Raw genomic sequence first — 17,887 nt, 5'->3', positions numbered from 1 at the left:
TTCTTTGGAGCTTCTGCGGACTGGAGGATTCAGTGGGGTCAGCAGGAAGACTGGCCCAGGAGCAGCAAGGGCAAGTCACAGAATGAGTTCCTGCGTGTCTGTGCTTGTGGAGTGAGCTATCCTGGACTGCTGGATGGTGATCCTCCATGGTAGCTAATGAAGTTCAAGTAGGCACTCAGTCATTGTTTATTAGATATCTCACTCTATGTTGTACATTGATGGGCCATACTCATCTAGCAAGTGTTTTGTAAGCTTCCATAGCACTTAAGTAAATGTGTTGAAGATACAAATGTAAAAAAAGGTGACAGCAGTGACATCACCATCACTTTTGGAAGCACGTGTTTGTCATCAGTGGCTTGAGGTGCAGGCAGGCATGTGAATTTCTGCACCAACCTTGTGTCTGTTGATTCTCCTTGAAGTGTTTTGGGTTTGATCCAGACTCTTACCAGACATGAGTGCTGGTAGAATTGGAACCCTTAGTGTGATTTTTTCCCATCACGTTCTATTGTTCACCCTTGGTTCTTAAATGTATGTTTTGGGGGTCAGGTTCAGCAGCAGAAAAAATTAAAAAAAGCCACCAGGGCTGCAGTGTACATGCAAAATCCTGTAGCATGTGGGAGAAGTGGAAGAGTGGAGAGGAAGGGAAGGCTAGGATGTACACTGGATGTGCCTTAGGGTTTGCTTCTCCCTCATGAGGCAACAAAGGAATAATTTAACATTAATAACCAAGGGAAAGTTAGAGGTGTAGCCCTGTTTGCTCTATGAAACAGGGTCTCACTGTGTAGTCCCGAGTGGCCTCCAACTTAAGTGTTAGGACAGGATTACAGGCATGTACCACCATACTCTATTTAGGTTATCTGAATAATTTTAACCAGGAGATCAGCATTATTGTCTCTTGTACATTTGAAAGACTGGGTGTGGTTCTTGCTTAGACATAGTGATCTACCTGTACAGACTTTTTTTTAGAGAACAGAGAATGGCTGCTTTTTTGGGCTACTCCATCTGCCCTGACCACAGGAGTGCAGGGTATGTCAGCTCAGGGGATTGTCTCAGAGCTTGGGGTTTCCAGGCAGAGCAGGAGCACTGTGGTCTTACAGAGCAGACAGTATAATTCCTCCAGGGCCCCGGATGCCACCAGCTCCTGACCTAAAGACCCACACCGACCATTTGCAGATTTAATATGCTCCTTTGTTCTGTTTGCCCAGATAACATTGTGAAAAGTGGTCTGTGTTGCAGACGTGTGAGGAGCCTGCATGGAACTGAAGGGAATGTGCTGGATCCATGGCGTTTGTTATACATGTACGCTGCCTTTCACTCACCCACCACACGCTTACGGCTCACAGCCAGACCTAGACCTGTGCCCCTGAGTCTTGAGAAGAACTCTCCAGGAAGCCTGCTCCTCACACATGCACTGCACACACACATTCTGTCTTTATAGAAAATGGCTGCTAATCCATGATCATTTTTTTTCAGAAACAGGTTTTATGATAATATAGTAAAAATATTAAATTAGAAAATGCCTCACTAAGGGTTATAAAACCTTACTACACTAGAGATAGGTAATTATCCCCTCTACAGCCTAAATGACAGTTTAAAAGAAATAAAAATGTTAGTGCTCATTACTTGCTTTTGTAGGTTGCAATAAAGGGTAAGTTAAATTTTAATTCAAGGAAGAGCCCCTGCTATCGACCTTCTACCTTAGGTCCAAGTCCTGTTAATTACTCGGTCGCTTTTTTTCCAGCATGATACCAACATTAATACATTTTCATAGACATTCCCACTGGCCATTGAGACCAAGAATAGGGATAAAGTGGGGGTGGCATTTCAGACCAGGAGTGTGAATCTTGATTCTTAATGTGATTGGCAGCAGCAGTTATGTATTTTAAAAAGCAACAGCCACGCTCATTTGCATAGCCTTAAGAGGACCAGAGTTCTTAAATGCCACACTTCCCCTGGAGATCTGAAGGGAGACAGAGGTAGCTTGGAGGATTGTTAGGCAGCCCCTCACACAGCCGGGTCTGGGGTGGGAAAGATGTGGCAGGGAGACGCGCCCTACTGCAGAGTCAGGCTCGCTGTGCATCGGCCTTGTCATTGCCTTGCTTCTTCTGCTTTCTGGGATGAGGTAAGGGGTAAGGGATTTGGGTGCACAGAATTTTGCTTTTCAGATGTTTCAGCCTGCCTCCTAGTTGACACCAGGTCTAGCATTGTCTTAAGCTGGGGGGAAGCTTTGCGTCCTATGCCTCCATCTTTATCCTGGGTGTGCTGAAGTAGACAGAATTTGAAGGTATAGAACACACCTGGGCTGGCAGGTCAGCATCCCTTTGCTGACCTTTCTCAGTTGTCCTTCTGCCTTGCACAAAGCTATCTTGAGGCCTGACCCCAGTGTACCATGCACTGGCCCCGAAGGGGAAGACCTCTAGCTAGGTACCAGGCAGGAGGGAGGCCAGCTTGAAACATGGGTGCAGGGATTGAGAAGGGAAATCCCCCACAGTCTGTATAAAAAGAACCCTGTAGCTCACATGGCTTCCAGGTCTTCATTTTTAATTCTTTTAGGCTTCTTTGTTTTAAGACAGGATCTCTGTGTAGCCTAGGTTGCCTTGGAACACATGATCTTCCTGACTCAGCTTCCCTAGTCCCTAGATTACAGGCATGTGCCTCCACTTCTAGCCAGGCCTTTTATTTTCACCCAAATTATAGGAGAACACAGTTGGGTTGTCAGTTGGTAGATCATAAAAGTAAATTTTGGTGGTGGCTCACTGTGTGGTCTTTGTTTTTGCCATGTAGTTCAGAAAGTATGGAAAGAATTGACATTATTATGACCTCTCTTATTCTTATGTACTGGTTTATGTGACAGTTGATGCTAGACTCTTTGTTCCAGTAAATAATCCTCATCCCTAGCTTCATGAACAAATTGGAGGGAAAAGCTTCATCTGTGTTACAAAGACATGCATTTGCAGTACCATTTTACACACTTATACTGCCATTACTGTATTGTGCTGTCATTAAATATATCATGTGCCCTGATCATAGGTTATATAGATAACCCAACTCAGAAGAAATGCTTAATCAGACTATTGCCCCAAGAAATTTATTTCTATTTAATTGCAGAAAATTCAAGCATAAAGCAATTATAGCAGAATAGAAATCTATAGACAAAGTCAAATGGAAATACCAGTTTAAAAAACAAAATGATAGCAGTGTGCTGTAGTCCTAGTTACTCAGGAGGCTGAGATCTGAGGATTATGGTTTAAAGCCAGTCCATTGTTCTTTCATCCACCAAGAAGCTGGAAGTGGAGCTGTGGCTGTAGTGGTAGAGTTATTAGTCTTGAACAAAAAAGCTAAAGAACAGCACCGAGGCCCTGACTTCAAGCCCAGGACTGGCATCTCACGCTCCCCCCCCCCCCCATACGTACGTACATACATACATACAAACAAAAAGATACTGCAAAAATTCCAAGTTAAGCTTGGGTGCTAGTGGCTCATGCCAGTAATCCTAGTTACTCAGGAGGTTGAGAGCTAAGGATTGCTGTTCAAAGCCAGCCCAGGCAGAAAAGTTCTCCGTGAGATTCTTATCTCCAATTCACCACTCAAAAACCAGAAATGGAGCTGTGGCTCAAAGTGGTAGTGCACTAGCCTTTAGCAAAAGAGTCAGGGACTGCACCCATGCCCTGAGTTCAGGCCCCATGACCACCACCAACAAGAAAAAGTTATGAATGATTGTGGGTATCAAGTCAAAGTGGCATGGAGATTTCATTGGATGCGTTACAAAGGCCTGTAAACTTACAGTGTCTTGATAATTGTATCCTTTGTGACCATAAAATTTACTATGAAAAGTTATATGTAGCATCTTAAAAAGTGTGTGAACTGGATGCAAGGTTTGTGACATACTTGCAGGGCTCCAGAGCCACAGCCTCTTCACACCACTCTCACCAGCCCCTGAGCATGAGGCCTGCATTGCTGCTCCCTGGTCCTGGAGCAGAGGGCTGGGCTGCAGGATGGAGGCTCGTGATGGCCCTGGGCCCCAAGGAGAGCTGCTCCATATCAGTCTGATTGCAGTGCCAAGGCCGAGGGCAGAGGGATGCTGAAAAGAAGCAGAAGTACCAGGTTTGAGGTTGTGGCCATGTTGGGGGCAGAAATGGTACAATCTGAGGTGGTGGGGATTGGGATGCTTTTTACAGGTCCCCACAGCTGCTGATACAGTGAAGTTGCTTAAGGATGTTTACTCAGAATTGCCCTATTGATTCAGACTTCCCCTGAACCCCAGTATTCTTAGAACTCAAACCACTCCATCTCCCAGGTTGCAGCTTTGCACACCTGGGTGTGCAATGATCAAAGCTGCTCCACTGCTGCTGGGGCACAGAAAGGAAGCATTTGCTCGAGGCAGTGATGGCGCGGGTGGCTGGTGCCGGCAAGCAAGGGGGTGGGAAGGCTGAATAGCACTCAGCCTCCTATCTCCCTCTCAGCAGCCTGCGGTCATACTGTCCCTGTCCTCATGGCAACTCTTCCTCACTGCCACTTAATTCTGCCGTTAAGTGGCTAGAGAGATTTGTGTTTGCTGGTGAATAGGTCAGCTTATGTGGTGAAGGCTGGCCAGAATGGCGCTGCCGGTTCTGGGCTGGAGGAGGCCAGGCACACACAGATGTGTACACAAGGGAACAAAAGAGGAGGCTGCAGCTCAGGGTGTGCTCCCTTGTCCACAGGCCTCAAGGTGAGAGTCCAGGCAGATTCTTGCAGTAAAATTCTCTGTCTGTCCTGGAGTCTGCGGCATGAGTGGTCATTTTACATTTTGCTTTCTGCAGTTTCAAGATTTTTCACTTTTATTTTTTTGAAGCTCTGATACACTCTTCTTATTGCTGAGTTTTCTAATTATAGTACCTCCACAACTACATTAGGATGATTCAACAAGAGTCAAATAAGTTTGTGTGTTTTTTTTTTTTTTGCTGAACTGAAAACACTGTGGGAAGATAGGGTTTTTGTGATGACATTAGAGACAAGGAGCGTGCTCTCTAAAGCCTGTTTTAACAAGGCAGATGACTGTCTTTTGGGTTAGATCTGAAGATGTCAGAGCTGGTGACTCCCTAGATCGTCACCATAGCTATGTGCCCCCTGCCTCCAGGAGGCCTGGGGGGACCTGCACACTGGCAGAACATGACCACAAGGTCATCTCACATGGTTCTCTCCTGGATTGCACATCTCCTTTGGGTTGAACTTTCTACAACTATGTGTCTCTGCCTCTCTGCTGGAGGATCTGCTCCGTGTCCACAGACACTGTGCTGAGGCTTCTGTCTCATGTCCCCACCCCCTTTGAAAAAAAGCCTTGGCGCATGCACGCATATATGCACATGCACACTACTATACTTAATATAGACAGAGGTTGAAAGTGATCATTTATGTATTTTCATGTCCCCAAGACTCTGCCATGTTAGGATTTTTCTTAATGCCAAAACCCAACTTTAGAAATAAGTGTATCCAATCACGTCGCTTGTTCGACTGAGACCAGAGAAAGCAGGCCGGGAGTGGGGGAACCCTGGTTCTACTCCTGAACACATGATGGTAATTGGAATCTTGTTGCTGGGTCATTTTCATTGTTTTTCAAGTACTGCCAAGCCCAAGAAAATGTATGAAAACTAAATTATATCCCCTACATCCCATGTCTGATTGAATCCTCCTCATCTCGTGGCAGTCTCATACATCCTATTAAAATATTCAATCTTGTTTTCTTACTGAAGAGCCTGTCTGTAAAGGGCAAACTTATAGAAAACTCATTCCCTGGAGACAGGGTATCTGGCCACACTGGATTATTTACATATTTTACTGTTTGATTGGCTGCTTGTGGGTTTCATATTCCTCTTGTATTTGTGGATAAGAACTGTGAGATGCATTTTTTAATTACATGGCTGTGTTTTCAGTTGAGGAAACAGATGAGGGTATTTCCTAGCTTCATAGTTTCTTCTTAACCTTGAAAAGTTAACCAACGTGTTAACCAATTTATTTTGTTTGTGTTCTAGGACAGAGTTGTATCGATCTCTTTTTGGCCAGCTCAGCCTTCCTGACACAAGCCATGGAGATTGACATCACCCGTCCCCTCTGCTGCTGGCCCTGGGGCTGGGCTCCCAGCACCTACCACCACCCCCTGCTTGGCAGTTTGTCCAGATGGAGGCCACATGACGCAGCAGGGCTGACTCCAAGAACATCCCAGGAAAGGTGCTGTGTTCAGACCCTGAGCCAAACCACAGGGCATGAGGCCCTGACCTTTAGCGTCACAAATAAAGAGTATTGTCACGTCACCACCATGTGTGATTTCTTAAGCAGCACAGAGTAAGTCTGATAGAGTTGTAGCAGGGTTGGCTTTTTTTTTCCTATTAAAATGGCCTCATACAACATGAACCTCTTCATTTTCTTTATCAGTTCATCCATTAATGTATTTTTCCACATTTGGGTATTGTGAAGAGTGCTTTGGTGATTGGGAGGCAGATGTCCGCAGGTCTCACTCATTTCCAGGCTTTTTGATACATACTCAGACATACTGCTGGGTTGTATGGTGATTGGGGTGTGTCTGCCTGAGACCCTGACATGGGACCTTGCCCGTGCTCACTACCTGGTCTACAACTAGGCTACATAAACTCCCAACCCCTATTTTTAGGGTTTTGTTTTTTTGCTGTTGAGTTATTTGACTTTTGTGGGTGGGTAGATGGATGGATGAATAAATAAAATATAGTATATATCCATAGTGGAATACTACTCAGCCTTAAGCAAAGAATCTTGTCATTTGTGACAGTGTGGTAATCCTGGAGGGCGTGATACTGAGTGAGCTAGCAGGCACAGGCCCATACCTGCCACAAGATCTGCCTTGTACGTGCAGTGTCAAAGCAGTGACCTCAGAAGCAGAGCAGAATGGTGGTTCCCAGACCTGGAGAAGGGATGGGGACAGTGTGACTGAGGCAGGTCTCACATAGCAGGATGGTTGCAGGTAATAACATGTTGTATATTTCAGAATAATAGAAAAACTAAATTCTAAATGGCTCAAGTAAGCTGATGGATATGTTAAACAACCTGATCTAATCTTAATCCATTCACTTATCTATCGGTGGGTCTATCCATCTACCTACCTACCTACCTACCTACCTACCACTTTATTCTACCCCCAAAATAAGTACAATTAGGACTTTTAAATTAAAATTAACATCTTTTGCCCTCCTCCCCCTAGTGGCTCACGCCTATAATCCTAGCTACTCGAGAGGTTGAGATCTGAGATTGCAGTTCAAAGTTAGCCCAGGTAGGATTCTACCCCCAAAATAAGTACAATTAGGACTTTTAAATTAAAATTAACATCTTTTGCCCTCCTCCCCCTAGTGGCTCACGCCTATAATCCTAGCTACTCGAGAGGTTGAGATCTGAGATTGCAGTTCAAAGTTAGCCCAGGTAGGAAAGTCTGTGAAACTCTTAATTTCCAATAAACCACCAGAAAAAAATGGAAGTGGCACTGTGGCTCAAGTGGTAGAGCACTGGCCTTGAGCTCAGGGACAGCAGAGTTCAAGCCCCACAACCAACCATAAAAACAAAACAAAGAAAACATTTCTTAGGGCTTGAGATTGGCTCTGTGGCAGCGCACTGTCTATCCATGCAGTAAGTCCTTGGTTCGGTCCTTAGCTTAATTAAAAGGTCCTAAATTTAAAGTTACTTTTTTATGCTTTATTATTATATTGAGTTTTTTTAAAAAGATTTATCTTTTACTGTTATAAATGTGATGTACAGAGGGGTTACTGTTATTTAAGCCAGAATAAGCGTATTTCTTTTTGGACAATGTCACCCCTACCCTTGCTGTCTCTGAGTTTAAAGAACAAGAGTGATATGAAGAGAGGGGGAGGGGAAAGGGGGATTGTGGCCTTGCCATCAATTCATTTCAACTTCTGAGCTCTAAGAGTTTTTTTTGGTTTTGGTTTTGGGGTTTTTTTTTTTGGCCAGTCCTGGGCCTTGGACTCAGGGCCTGAGCACTGTCCCTGGCCTCTTCTTGCTCAAGGCTAGCACTCTGCCACTTGAGCCACAGCACCACTTCGGGCCATTTTCTATATATGTGGTGCTGAGGAATCGAACCTAGGGCTTCATGTATATGAGGCAAACACTCTTGCCACTAGGCCATATTCCCAGCCCCTAAAGTTATTTTTAAAGAAAAAGTTGTGGGGCAATATGCTGCTTTCAGTAATGTCCGTCCACAGGGCAAGTTGTAGATACTTATTTGTTGCTAAGCATAGATTTCTGGTTTCTGTTTTTTTTTTATTTCTTCTTTTCACTTACAAAGATTCTTTCAGGTTCTTCTCTACTTTCCACATTCTTTTTTTTTTTTTTGGCGCCAGTCCTGGGGCTTGGACTCAGGGCCTGAGCACTGTCCCTGGCTTCTTTTTGCTCAAGGCTAGCACTCTGCCACTTGAGCCATAGCACCCCCTCTGGCCTTTTCTGTTTATGTGGTGCTGAGGAATCGAACCCAAGGCTTTGTGCATGCTAGCCGAGCACTCTACCCCTAAGCCACATTCCCAGCTCTACTTTCCACATTCTTAAATCATTTGTTGAGATTAACTCGTGTAAATCTAGCAGGAGGAGATGATTCACTTGTTTCTTAACCAAAGGTCAAAGGCTGGAATTAAACCCTCATAAGGGGATTTATTGGCCTGCTGTGGTCAATACACGGTAGAGGCTGCCTTGCATAAGTAACATAGGCATGCATGTTGGAACAGCAGCTGGCATCTCACTGGTCCTCCTCAGGATTTACAGTGATGGAAGAAAGGAAGGATTGGAACCAGGTTGTTGTGTGCAGTTGTTAGAGTCAGGGTTTGCTATAACACCAGTGGCAGATTTGCAGGAATCCTGTGTGCCCTTGGCAGGGAATCCTGTGTAGCTTGCAGTCCAGGCTCCAGATGAGGCAGAATCTTCATGAGGTTTTAGTTTTCCCATAGTCCCATCAGTTGAGTTCAGGTGGGACCAGCAGGCACCAAGGCTCCTCTGTCTGTCTCATAGGGATCATGCTGATTCCCCCCCCCCCCTAGTTACACCTAGATGTGATTATCATGGAAATGCATAATCCTCAATTTGTTCCTGGTTACCCAAAAGATCAACAGAAATAAAGTCCCCCATTCTGGCCCCTTTTAAAATGATTATTTTAAAAATTAAAATAGCATCCATTCCTGCCCAGTGAGAACTTTCTGGAAGTCTTATACCAGCCACAAGAGGTAGAAGTCACTCCATCTGATGAAGAGAAAGGTTAAACAGGTGCTTTAAAATATTTTGGGTCCAGCAAGATGAATTAGAATGAGCTTAAAACTGGAGCGATGAAACTGAAGGAACTGGCAGTGTTTCCACGATAGGGAGGCCTGCATTTTAGAATGCAGAAGACCACCCTCCTTCCAGCCAAGAATAAATTGGAAAGTATTTTAATTGACACGGATACTGCAATTCAACTGTTACTAGAAAGACAGATTAGTTGATTGATTTGCATTTTAATAAAACTAATACTTTACATTTTGGTAGCTAATGCTGATTTTTAAATGAGTTGAGAAGTTATCAGGAGCTTTGATCCTGAGCCTTTTTCAGTGGTGACTGAAGCATTCCACCCTTTTGTGCGGACTTTGCTGAGTTTATTTCTGCTCAGCTGACTGCTTCGCATTACACTCATAGCTGTAGACCCTGAGATCTTCCAGGACTGTGGTGGGGAGTTGGTCACTGAGACAGCAGTGCGTCGGCACAGAGCCAGGAAGGATGCAGGTATAGAGAAGGCAGGTTTCTTGATGTACTCCATTTCCATCTTGAACATTACAGCTGGGGATGGGGCTCAGTGATAGAGCACCTGCCTAAATGTAAGACTGTGAGTTTTAGCACTGGGAGCCAGCAAGTACAAGGCCTGAGTTCAAATTCCAGTACCACCACCACCAAAAAAAGGGGGGGGGTCTGAGTAGGTATAGTGGTATACTCCTTTAATCCTAACTACTCAAGCAGAGACAGAGGACTGCAGTTTGAGACCAGACCAGGCAGAAAGTCAGTGAGACCCTATCTTGGAAAAAAGCTGGGTGTGCTGGCATATTCCTGTAATCCCAGCTATTCCAGAGGAAGAGGTAGAAGGATGACAGGCAAAAATAGGAGATCCTATCTGAAAAGCATTAAAGGCAAAAAATTTGGGGGGGTGTGGCTTAAATGATAAGAATACTTGCGTAACAAACATGAGACCCTGAGTTAAAAAAACAAAAAAAGTTAAAGGTACAAAAGCAAGACTCAGCTATATAAACCCACTTAGCTCAGAAGTAACCTTACGCTGGGTGTTGTGGTGCACACCTGTAATACCAGCAACTTAGGAGAGTCTGGGATTCAAGACCAGCCTGGACTACATTAGATTCTTACCTCAAAAAAAGAGAAGGGGAAAAAAGGGGAAAGCAAGAAAAAGAAAGCTCTTGCATACCAAAGACATCACGCTGGGTGGGCTCAGTTTGAACACTGTGTGCTTGGTACTATTTTTTCTTCTGGGGCTTGAACTCAGGGCTGTGTCAGGACTTTGCACTGCACTTGAAAAGCAAGAGGCTCTACTATTTGAGCCATACCTCCATCATTTTGTTTTTAAAGTGTGATCCTGAGGATGGAACCCAAGACCTCATGCATGCTTGTTACCCTTTGAAACATGGTAAAGGCAAAATCCCTAGAGCTGGGAGTGTAGCTCAATAGTAGAGCCCTGCTGAGCAGACGGGGCCTGGACTGGCTTCTCAGGGCTGCAGAAGGTATAAATATATAAACACATTTTAAAAAATCACAAAGACAATAAGCAGTTGTGTCTTGAGTCACAGGTGGCTTGCCACACACACCACGATGCCAGAAGCAGCTTAATAGTGCAGTAAAAGCTCGTTTCTGCCTTTGTGCACATACTTTGTTTTGTTTTGTTTGTCAGTCCTGGAGCTTGAACTCAGGGCCTGAGCACTGTCCCTGGCTTTTTGCTCAAGGCTAGCCTAGCACTTTGCCACTTGAGCCACAGTGCCACTTCTAGCTTTTTCTATATATGTGGTGCTGAGGAATCGAACCCAGGGCTTCATGTATATAAGGCAAACACTTTACCACTAGGCCATATTCCCAGCTACATACCGTTTTAATTGCTCACTAATAATTTATTTCATTTTAAGTATCATTGTTTAACTAGATTCCTTGTTAGTAGATTTCTAATCTTTTTTTTCTAGATTTCTGCTTTTATGAATTATGCTCCACATTTGTGGGTAAAGCTTATTTGTGAGAAACCTTTATTTTTCTTGGCATATATATACTTTGAGGAGTAAAGTGTGTCAACTGAATCTAGGTTGTGTGTGTGCCTGCGTGTATGTGCACCAGTACTGGTGCTTGAACTCAAAGACCTTGTTTGGTCAATTGGCATTTTTGCTCATGGCTGGCATGTTACCACTTGAGCCACATCGCCAGCTTGGCTTTTTGCTAGTTAATTGGTGATAGAATGTCACAGACTTTTCTGCCCATTCTGGCTTGGAATTTCCATCCTTCATTTTTTAGCTTCTTGCATAGCTAGGATTATAGGGTGAGCACCTAGCAAGTCTAGATATTTTTAAAGTTTTGGTCCCCATCAATGAGGTTTGTTTTGGGGCTGGGGTCTACATCTCCACACTTGCCTAGGCTGGGCCATCTGGAGAAGCAGGTAGGACATCTGCTCTGGAGTGTGAGCCTAGGGGTTATTCCTTGATCCCCAGGGACCTCTTCACATCAGTGTCCATGTCTGTGTGAAGCTCGTGAGTGTTGAGATGCTCTGAAAGATGGCAGGTAAGGAGGCAGGCGTCTGCTCCTTGTTCGGCCTGTTGGGACCACCCGGGTGCACTCCCCTCCCGCTCCGGTTCTCACACCTGCATCCTGGGCATGGCCAGGTGGGCTCCTCACCTCATAGGACCTGGAACTCCTCTGCTGTTCTTGGCATGGAGGCTCATCTTGTCTCTCCAGGGACACTGACCCCTCTCTTCCTGAGTGGGAGGAGAAGCTGCCAGAAGCCAGCCACAGCCATCCCAGCACACCCAACCTCTCAGGTTAGGAAAACTTCCAGAAGAAAGCAGGGAGAAGCCGCTGCAAGGGGAGGGCATATTTAGATAAGACTCAAAAGCAGAGTAATTGGATTCAAAAGTGTGTGGCTCACACCTGTAACCCCAGAACTCTGAAGGCTGAGGCAGGAGGAGGACTGAGAATTTGAAGCCAGTCTGGGCTACACTGAGAGATCCCACTCCCGAAAAAAGTTAAAAGTAACATTGGACAATAGACTGGGGAGTGTAGCTCAGTAGTAGAGCATGTATGTGTTTGTATGAGGAACTGATCCCCAGCTCCAAACAACAAAAGAAAAACATAGCAATACAGTAAAATAGGTATTTCTTAAAAGAGGACATGTAAGTGATCAACAGATCTATGAAAAAATGCCATCCCACCAATCAGCAAGGAAAGGCAAATGAAAATCACAGTGAGCAGCACACTTGTTAGGCCAAAGATAAACTCTTACAGGCTAATAACGACTGTGAATAGTGTAGTCATGGAAAATAGAAAAGAGGTTTCTCAAACAGTTACAAGTAAAACTCCCTTATGATCCAGCAGTCCCAGTCTTGGGTGTATAGCAAATAGCATGGTGAAGAGACAATACTCTTGGTGTTTCTTACAGGAGTGTAGTTCACAATAGCCAAGATACAGCCATCAACCTAAGAGTCCCATCAGTTGATGAATGGGTAAAGAAAATGTGCTACATGCATACAGTGGAATACTACTCAGCAAGAACAAGGGCAAAATCCTGTTCTTTGTAACAATATGAATGGAGCTGGACAGTATTATGCTAGGTTGAAATAAGCCAGATACAGAATGCCAAATACCCGCATAATGTCAGGTGGAATCTACAGTTGGTGTGACAGAAACAGGGCAGGTAGGGGTTACCAGGGGCTAAGCAGGGGGAGGGATGAGGAAAGGGAGGAGAGATGGGACAGGCTGGTGGGTACTAAGTTACAGTTAGAGTGGGAGCAGGGAGCTCTGGTAGTGCGCACTGTTGATGCTGATAACATACATTTCAGAAAGATAGGGGAACGGCTTTTGCATATTTAAAGGATAAATGAGACATGTTTATCCAGATTTGAATGTTACACATATACGTGTACTGAAATATTACATATCCCGTAAGTATGTGTAAAGATCTATGAAATCAGAAAATCATTAAAAGCAAAAAAAAGCAACACAAAGCTTTTTCCTTCTACAGGCTGATTTTCCTGCTCCCCACACACGGCTAAAACCTTTGCGTGATTACTTACTGCCTCTTTACCTCTTGCCCTGTGACCTAAAAGGAGCTGAGTTGAGGCTTGGAATTAATTCAGACAGGGCATTCGTTATAAACTTTGCTCCATTCGATGGAACAGTTGCTCTCTCTCTGAGATGTGCTCATGGAAGATCTGTTTTCTGGGCTAGGATAGGTGAGGGGTATGGGAAGCAGCCAGAGGCCACCATGTGCCTGCCTGGGGTGCCAACAGCAGCCACTCGGCCCTGGCTGCTCTGCCATCACTCGATCCGGACCAGGATCCGCCTCCTGAACGAATGGGCCTTGTTTCCTGCACCTTTTTGTTTTATGCCAGTTCTGGGCTTGAGCTCAGAGCCTGGGTTCTGCCCCTGAGTTTTTCTTAGGGCTAGCGCTCTACCACTTGAGCCACAGCTCCACTTCCAGCCTTTTGGTGGTTAATTGGAGACGAGTCTCACAGACTTTTCCTGCCCAAACTGGCTTTGAACCATGGTCTTCAGCCTCAGCCTCCTGCGTAGCTAGGCTTAGCGGCGGGAGCTGTCAGCACTCAGGTACTTCTGCTTGTTGAGTTGGAGTCTGTGCCTGAGCACAGGTGAAGGTGTGCTAGGATTTAAGTAGATCTTGCCTTCCCAATAGGCCCTTTTGTTTTTTCACATTTCTTCCTTCCTCTTCCTTCATAACACTTCAAAAAATAATTGCCAGCGATTTGGTAAGTTCATTACCTAATTCTCTTGAAGTCTGTGGGATCCATATCAGCCTGTTGATTTGATTTGTCGGACAGCTCTATTGACCGAGTCCTCATTACCTCTCCAGGTTGGCAGAGGCATGGGGTGTTGCTGGTGAGTCAGCTCATCTACCTTTTGTTTCTCTGTGTCTGTGGATTTCCTGCAGCGCCTCCCCTGCCTCTCCATGGGGTCTACCAGCAGCGCCATGGCCGGCAGCATTTAGATTCTCATGAAGTTTGCTTGCGCTATTAGCCCTGCTTCGGGGTCCTCCGTGCAGTGGCCGAGTTGGGGGTGGGGCATGAGTTCTTAGCAAAGAAAACTTAGAAGAATGTGTTGGGGAGGGGGTTTGGCAATCCCACACCGCCAAGCAGCTCCTGTGGCCGTCCACCCCAGAATGGCATTGGAGAGGGGCTCAGGCCCACCCTTCCCAGGGTGGGGGGCTTCTGTGATGTTCTGGGCAGAGGACGTGTGACTGAAACGTGGAGAAGTGGAAGCATCCACGGTGGGAAGTTGCCCTCGCCAGTCCTGGCGGGGGGGGGGGGTGGGGGGTGAGGGGGTGTTCCTGGAGACCGGGGCTGGCTTCCACCAAATTGCTGGCTCTCTCAGCTCAGCTTAGCCCTGGGCATTGCACCCTGAGCGGGATCGGCTTCCAGGAGAGCCAGGTGCATTAGTGTGCAGGCGCTAGCAATCAGCCGGCTGCTTGCAGTTGCCCTTTCTTTCCATGGACAGTGCAGCGGCAAGCAGGCCTCTGCCCTTGTCCAGTGTGGCCAGCACCGCCTCTGTTCTGCGGAGACGCCTGGAGAACGCCGGGGGAGGGGGGCATCTCTGCTAATGCTAGGAATGGCTGGGGGCATCTAGGCCAGAGCGGCCTTGATAGAACATTCTGGGATGATGATCCTGTGGTTCTGTGCCAGGTGTGGCTTTTGAGCACTTGTTAGTGGGCTGGGGGCTACTGCGTTGGACAGTTCGGGTCCATGTGCCTATTTCCTAACTTTTTTTCAGGTCAGAGCAAACACCAGAGTTGAAAATTGGGTAAATGGTGCCCAGGTGGGAGGTAGGGCGCTCTGGCTGACTGGGCTGAGAGGCCGCGGCAGGGCCTCTCCCTCAGTCCGCAGCCTTCAGAGGTGGCTGGAGCTGTGATCTCTCTCCACCCGCTGCCGCTTGGCCCTAAGGCCTGAGGTAAGCCAAGGCGGTGGGGCCTTGGTGCCTGGAGTGGTTCAGGGGAGCCCACTCCTAAGGGATTAAATGGAGAACTGACTTCCTGGGGCCACACAATTATTTTCCAGTTGGACTCTCATGTCCCTTAACGTTGTTGTGCACCACTTGTGGTCTTAAGAGCCGAGTGCCAGGCTGATAGGAACACTTCGCCATGATAACTCTGGTCAGTATTGTCTGAGGAGATAGGCGGGAAGGGGGCAGGTGCTTGGAATCCACTTATTGGTGTGTGAGCAGGTGCCTCCACCTTGGAGCAGTGATGTTCTGGGGGGATCTTGGACTTGAAGGCCCCAAGGGCTGTGGGTACCTTTCATCCCCCCTCCCCCCACTTTCTTGGCCCAGGAGGCCCCAGCTTTGTTTCCTGCAGGACATTAGCCCCAGGTGTGCATGAAGGGTTCGCCACCCCCCCCCCCACTCCCCTACGGCTGGGCCCTGCCGCCTCTGGAGCCCTGTGGAGAGCTCATGTTTTTTAAGGTCACATCGAGATGGCTGAGCAGGAGAGTGAGGATGGATGAATATAAGCCCTAGTTTGTGGTTATATAATTAAACAGATTTTTTTTCCTTCTTGGAGGAACAAAAAGAGGCCAAGGACAGCCTAACAGAAGTCTCAAGATGGCTTTTCTCATTGTCCAGAGCAAGTGGGCCAGGGGAGGGCTGGGGCTGGCGGTCCCTGCTCCCACCTCAGCCCACGGCAGAGGAAGGGGGCTCAGGGGGAGCGGGCAAGCCAACAACACCTCATCTCCTGCCCCTGTCAGCTCTTGTGGTCCCCACTGTTCCGTCCCCTTCTTTAAAGCGGTGCTCGCTGACCTCAAGTTCCGTGGAAGTGTGCATGTCTCTTTATTTACAAGGACGTGAGCCACACGGGCTCTTCTGACGTCATTCATTACAGATAAGCCATTGTAAAATAGTGACACTATTAATTGTGGATAGGACTGCTAAATAGAACTCTGGTTGTGTGTGTGTGTGTGTGTGTGAGTGAAACTTGTTGACTTGTACATTTGCTTCAGAGCGAAGGACTTTCTCACCTCTCCCGCCTCTCCCCCACCCCCAGAAGAGAATTTCAACTTTAAGACAAACAACTTCATTTACAAGTGTGTCTCTAATTAGCTGCAGAATTAGGAAAGCTGAGTTTTCCCCCATAGATCGGCTGAACCCTCGAGGGAGACTGGTGGAATAGAGAGAATCGCATTTCCAATTATTTTGTTGAATTGCTAATTTAGTTATTGTGCCTGGTGTAATTGTGATGGGTATTGGGTGTGCAATTCAATTTGTTTTAAATATTTGTGGGAAGGCTGATCAGTAATGGAGCTGACCTATTTTATGGCCCAAATTGAGGGAAAAAAAAGACTAAAACACAACAGCCACAAAGATATAGTTTGTTTCCATTTTTATTTTGATCTCTCTCATCCCTCTTAAGACCACTGATGCAACAAAAGGATTAAATTAAAAGATGACAGCACTTTGATCTTCTCCCTTTGAAGGCGTAACTGTCCCTGATAATTTAATATGCAGATATTTTAGGGTGGCGTTCAGATTGCACTGGTGGGGTTGGTAATATCCCCCTTCTCAAGTTGCATTTCCATGTGTGCCTGGAAGTGACCCCACTGTTGACCGGGAAGGGTGTCGGAAGCAGAAGGAGCAGAGCAAGGAGGCAGCCTCGGGGGCCCAGTGGGCAGAGCCCAGGAAACTGCATGAGAAGTTCCCTTGCACAAGGGATGTCCCCAGTCAGAGCTCTGCCGGGGCGGCTCTGCACTGGGTTTCAGCCTCTGCAGTTGTGCTGGGGGGCAGCTGTGAGGTGACCTCACAGTGGAGGGTGACCCTAGCCAGAGGCCCCTGGGGGAAGCTTGAAGGGAAGGGGCTTCATGCTGGGCAGCAGTGGATGCTCCTGTAGGGTGCTGATGAATAAATCCAACCCAGGCCTGAGCCAGGGCAACTGCTGGGCCTTGAGGACCCAGAAATAAATCCATCACAAGCCCAGTGCCTAAGTGCCGGGTGCTGTAAGGTCTGGATTGTTCCCAGGTGCCTGACGCTCCTCCTCCTCCTCATTGGAGGCTGCCAGGCCCAGCAGCCTGTGGTAGACTCCGGGGAGGGTGTGGCTGGCTCAGAGGGAGGAACTGGGTGCTTTTTTGTGTGCTGGTCCTGGGTACTGTCCCTGAGCTTTTGTGCTCTGCTACTTGAAGCACAGCTCCACTCCTGGCCCTTGTGGTGGTTAGAGATTAGCATCTCATGAACTTTCCTGCCTGGGCTGGCTTTGAGCCCTGCTCCTTAGATCTCAGCCTCCTGAGTTGCTAGGATTACAGGTCTGAGCCACCAGCTAGGGAGTTGGTTCTGAGGGAAAGTAATAATAGAAATAGGTCATAAGCACAGCGGGGGTAATGAATTTGATATTGAAAAGGTTCATCTTGTAACTCAGCTTACAAAGGTGCCAGGGTCAATTTCTGTGCTGAATAGAAGTTAAAGCTTCTCAGTTCCCATGTGAGACATTAGCAGAGCCTGCAGAGCAACTTCAGGCTCTCATTTAACAAGCTTTTGGAGAGAAGCTGGGAGGCAGACAGCTGAGGGATGTGTTCTGAGCTGAGAATGGGTAACACCAGGAGCTAAAAAGAGACCTGTGGTCTGGGTGTGAGGTCGAGCGCAGGCTCAGAGGCCCTGCACTTCCTGCCCA

The 17,887-nt window shown here is 46.7% G+C and overlaps 1 protein-coding gene and 1 long non-coding RNA gene across 2 annotated transcripts in view; both read left to right on the top strand.

The window, feature by feature from the left end:
* Aatf (apoptosis antagonizing transcription factor) overlaps positions 1 to 6,290 on the top strand; it is a 93,923-nt gene extending 87,633 nt beyond the window's left edge. Inside the window, exon 12 of the mRNA XM_048365124.1 lies at positions 6,009 to 6,290. Within this exon, the coding sequence (XP_048221081.1) occupies positions 6,009 to 6,072 (64 nt within the window). The 3' untranslated portion in view covers positions 6,073 to 6,290. The remainder of the gene's footprint in view (positions 1 to 6,008) is intronic.
* On the top strand, positions 742 to 5,295 carry LOC125365201. Its single transcript, XR_007213666.1, has 3 exons — positions 742 to 752; positions 5,013 to 5,015; positions 5,068 to 5,295. It is a non-coding gene; the product is annotated as an uncharacterized LOC125365201 (long non-coding RNA).
* Positions 6,291 to 17,887: the final 11,597 nt, after the last annotated feature.

The sequence above is a fragment of the Perognathus longimembris genome, chromosome 17 (assembly GCF_023159225.1).
Source record: "Perognathus longimembris pacificus isolate PPM17 chromosome 17, ASM2315922v1, whole genome shotgun sequence".
NCBI lineage: Eukaryota > Metazoa > Chordata > Mammalia > Rodentia > Heteromyidae > Perognathus > Perognathus longimembris.
Note: the sequence above shows the minus strand (reverse complement) of the source record. Positions and strands in the feature narration are given on the sequence as shown.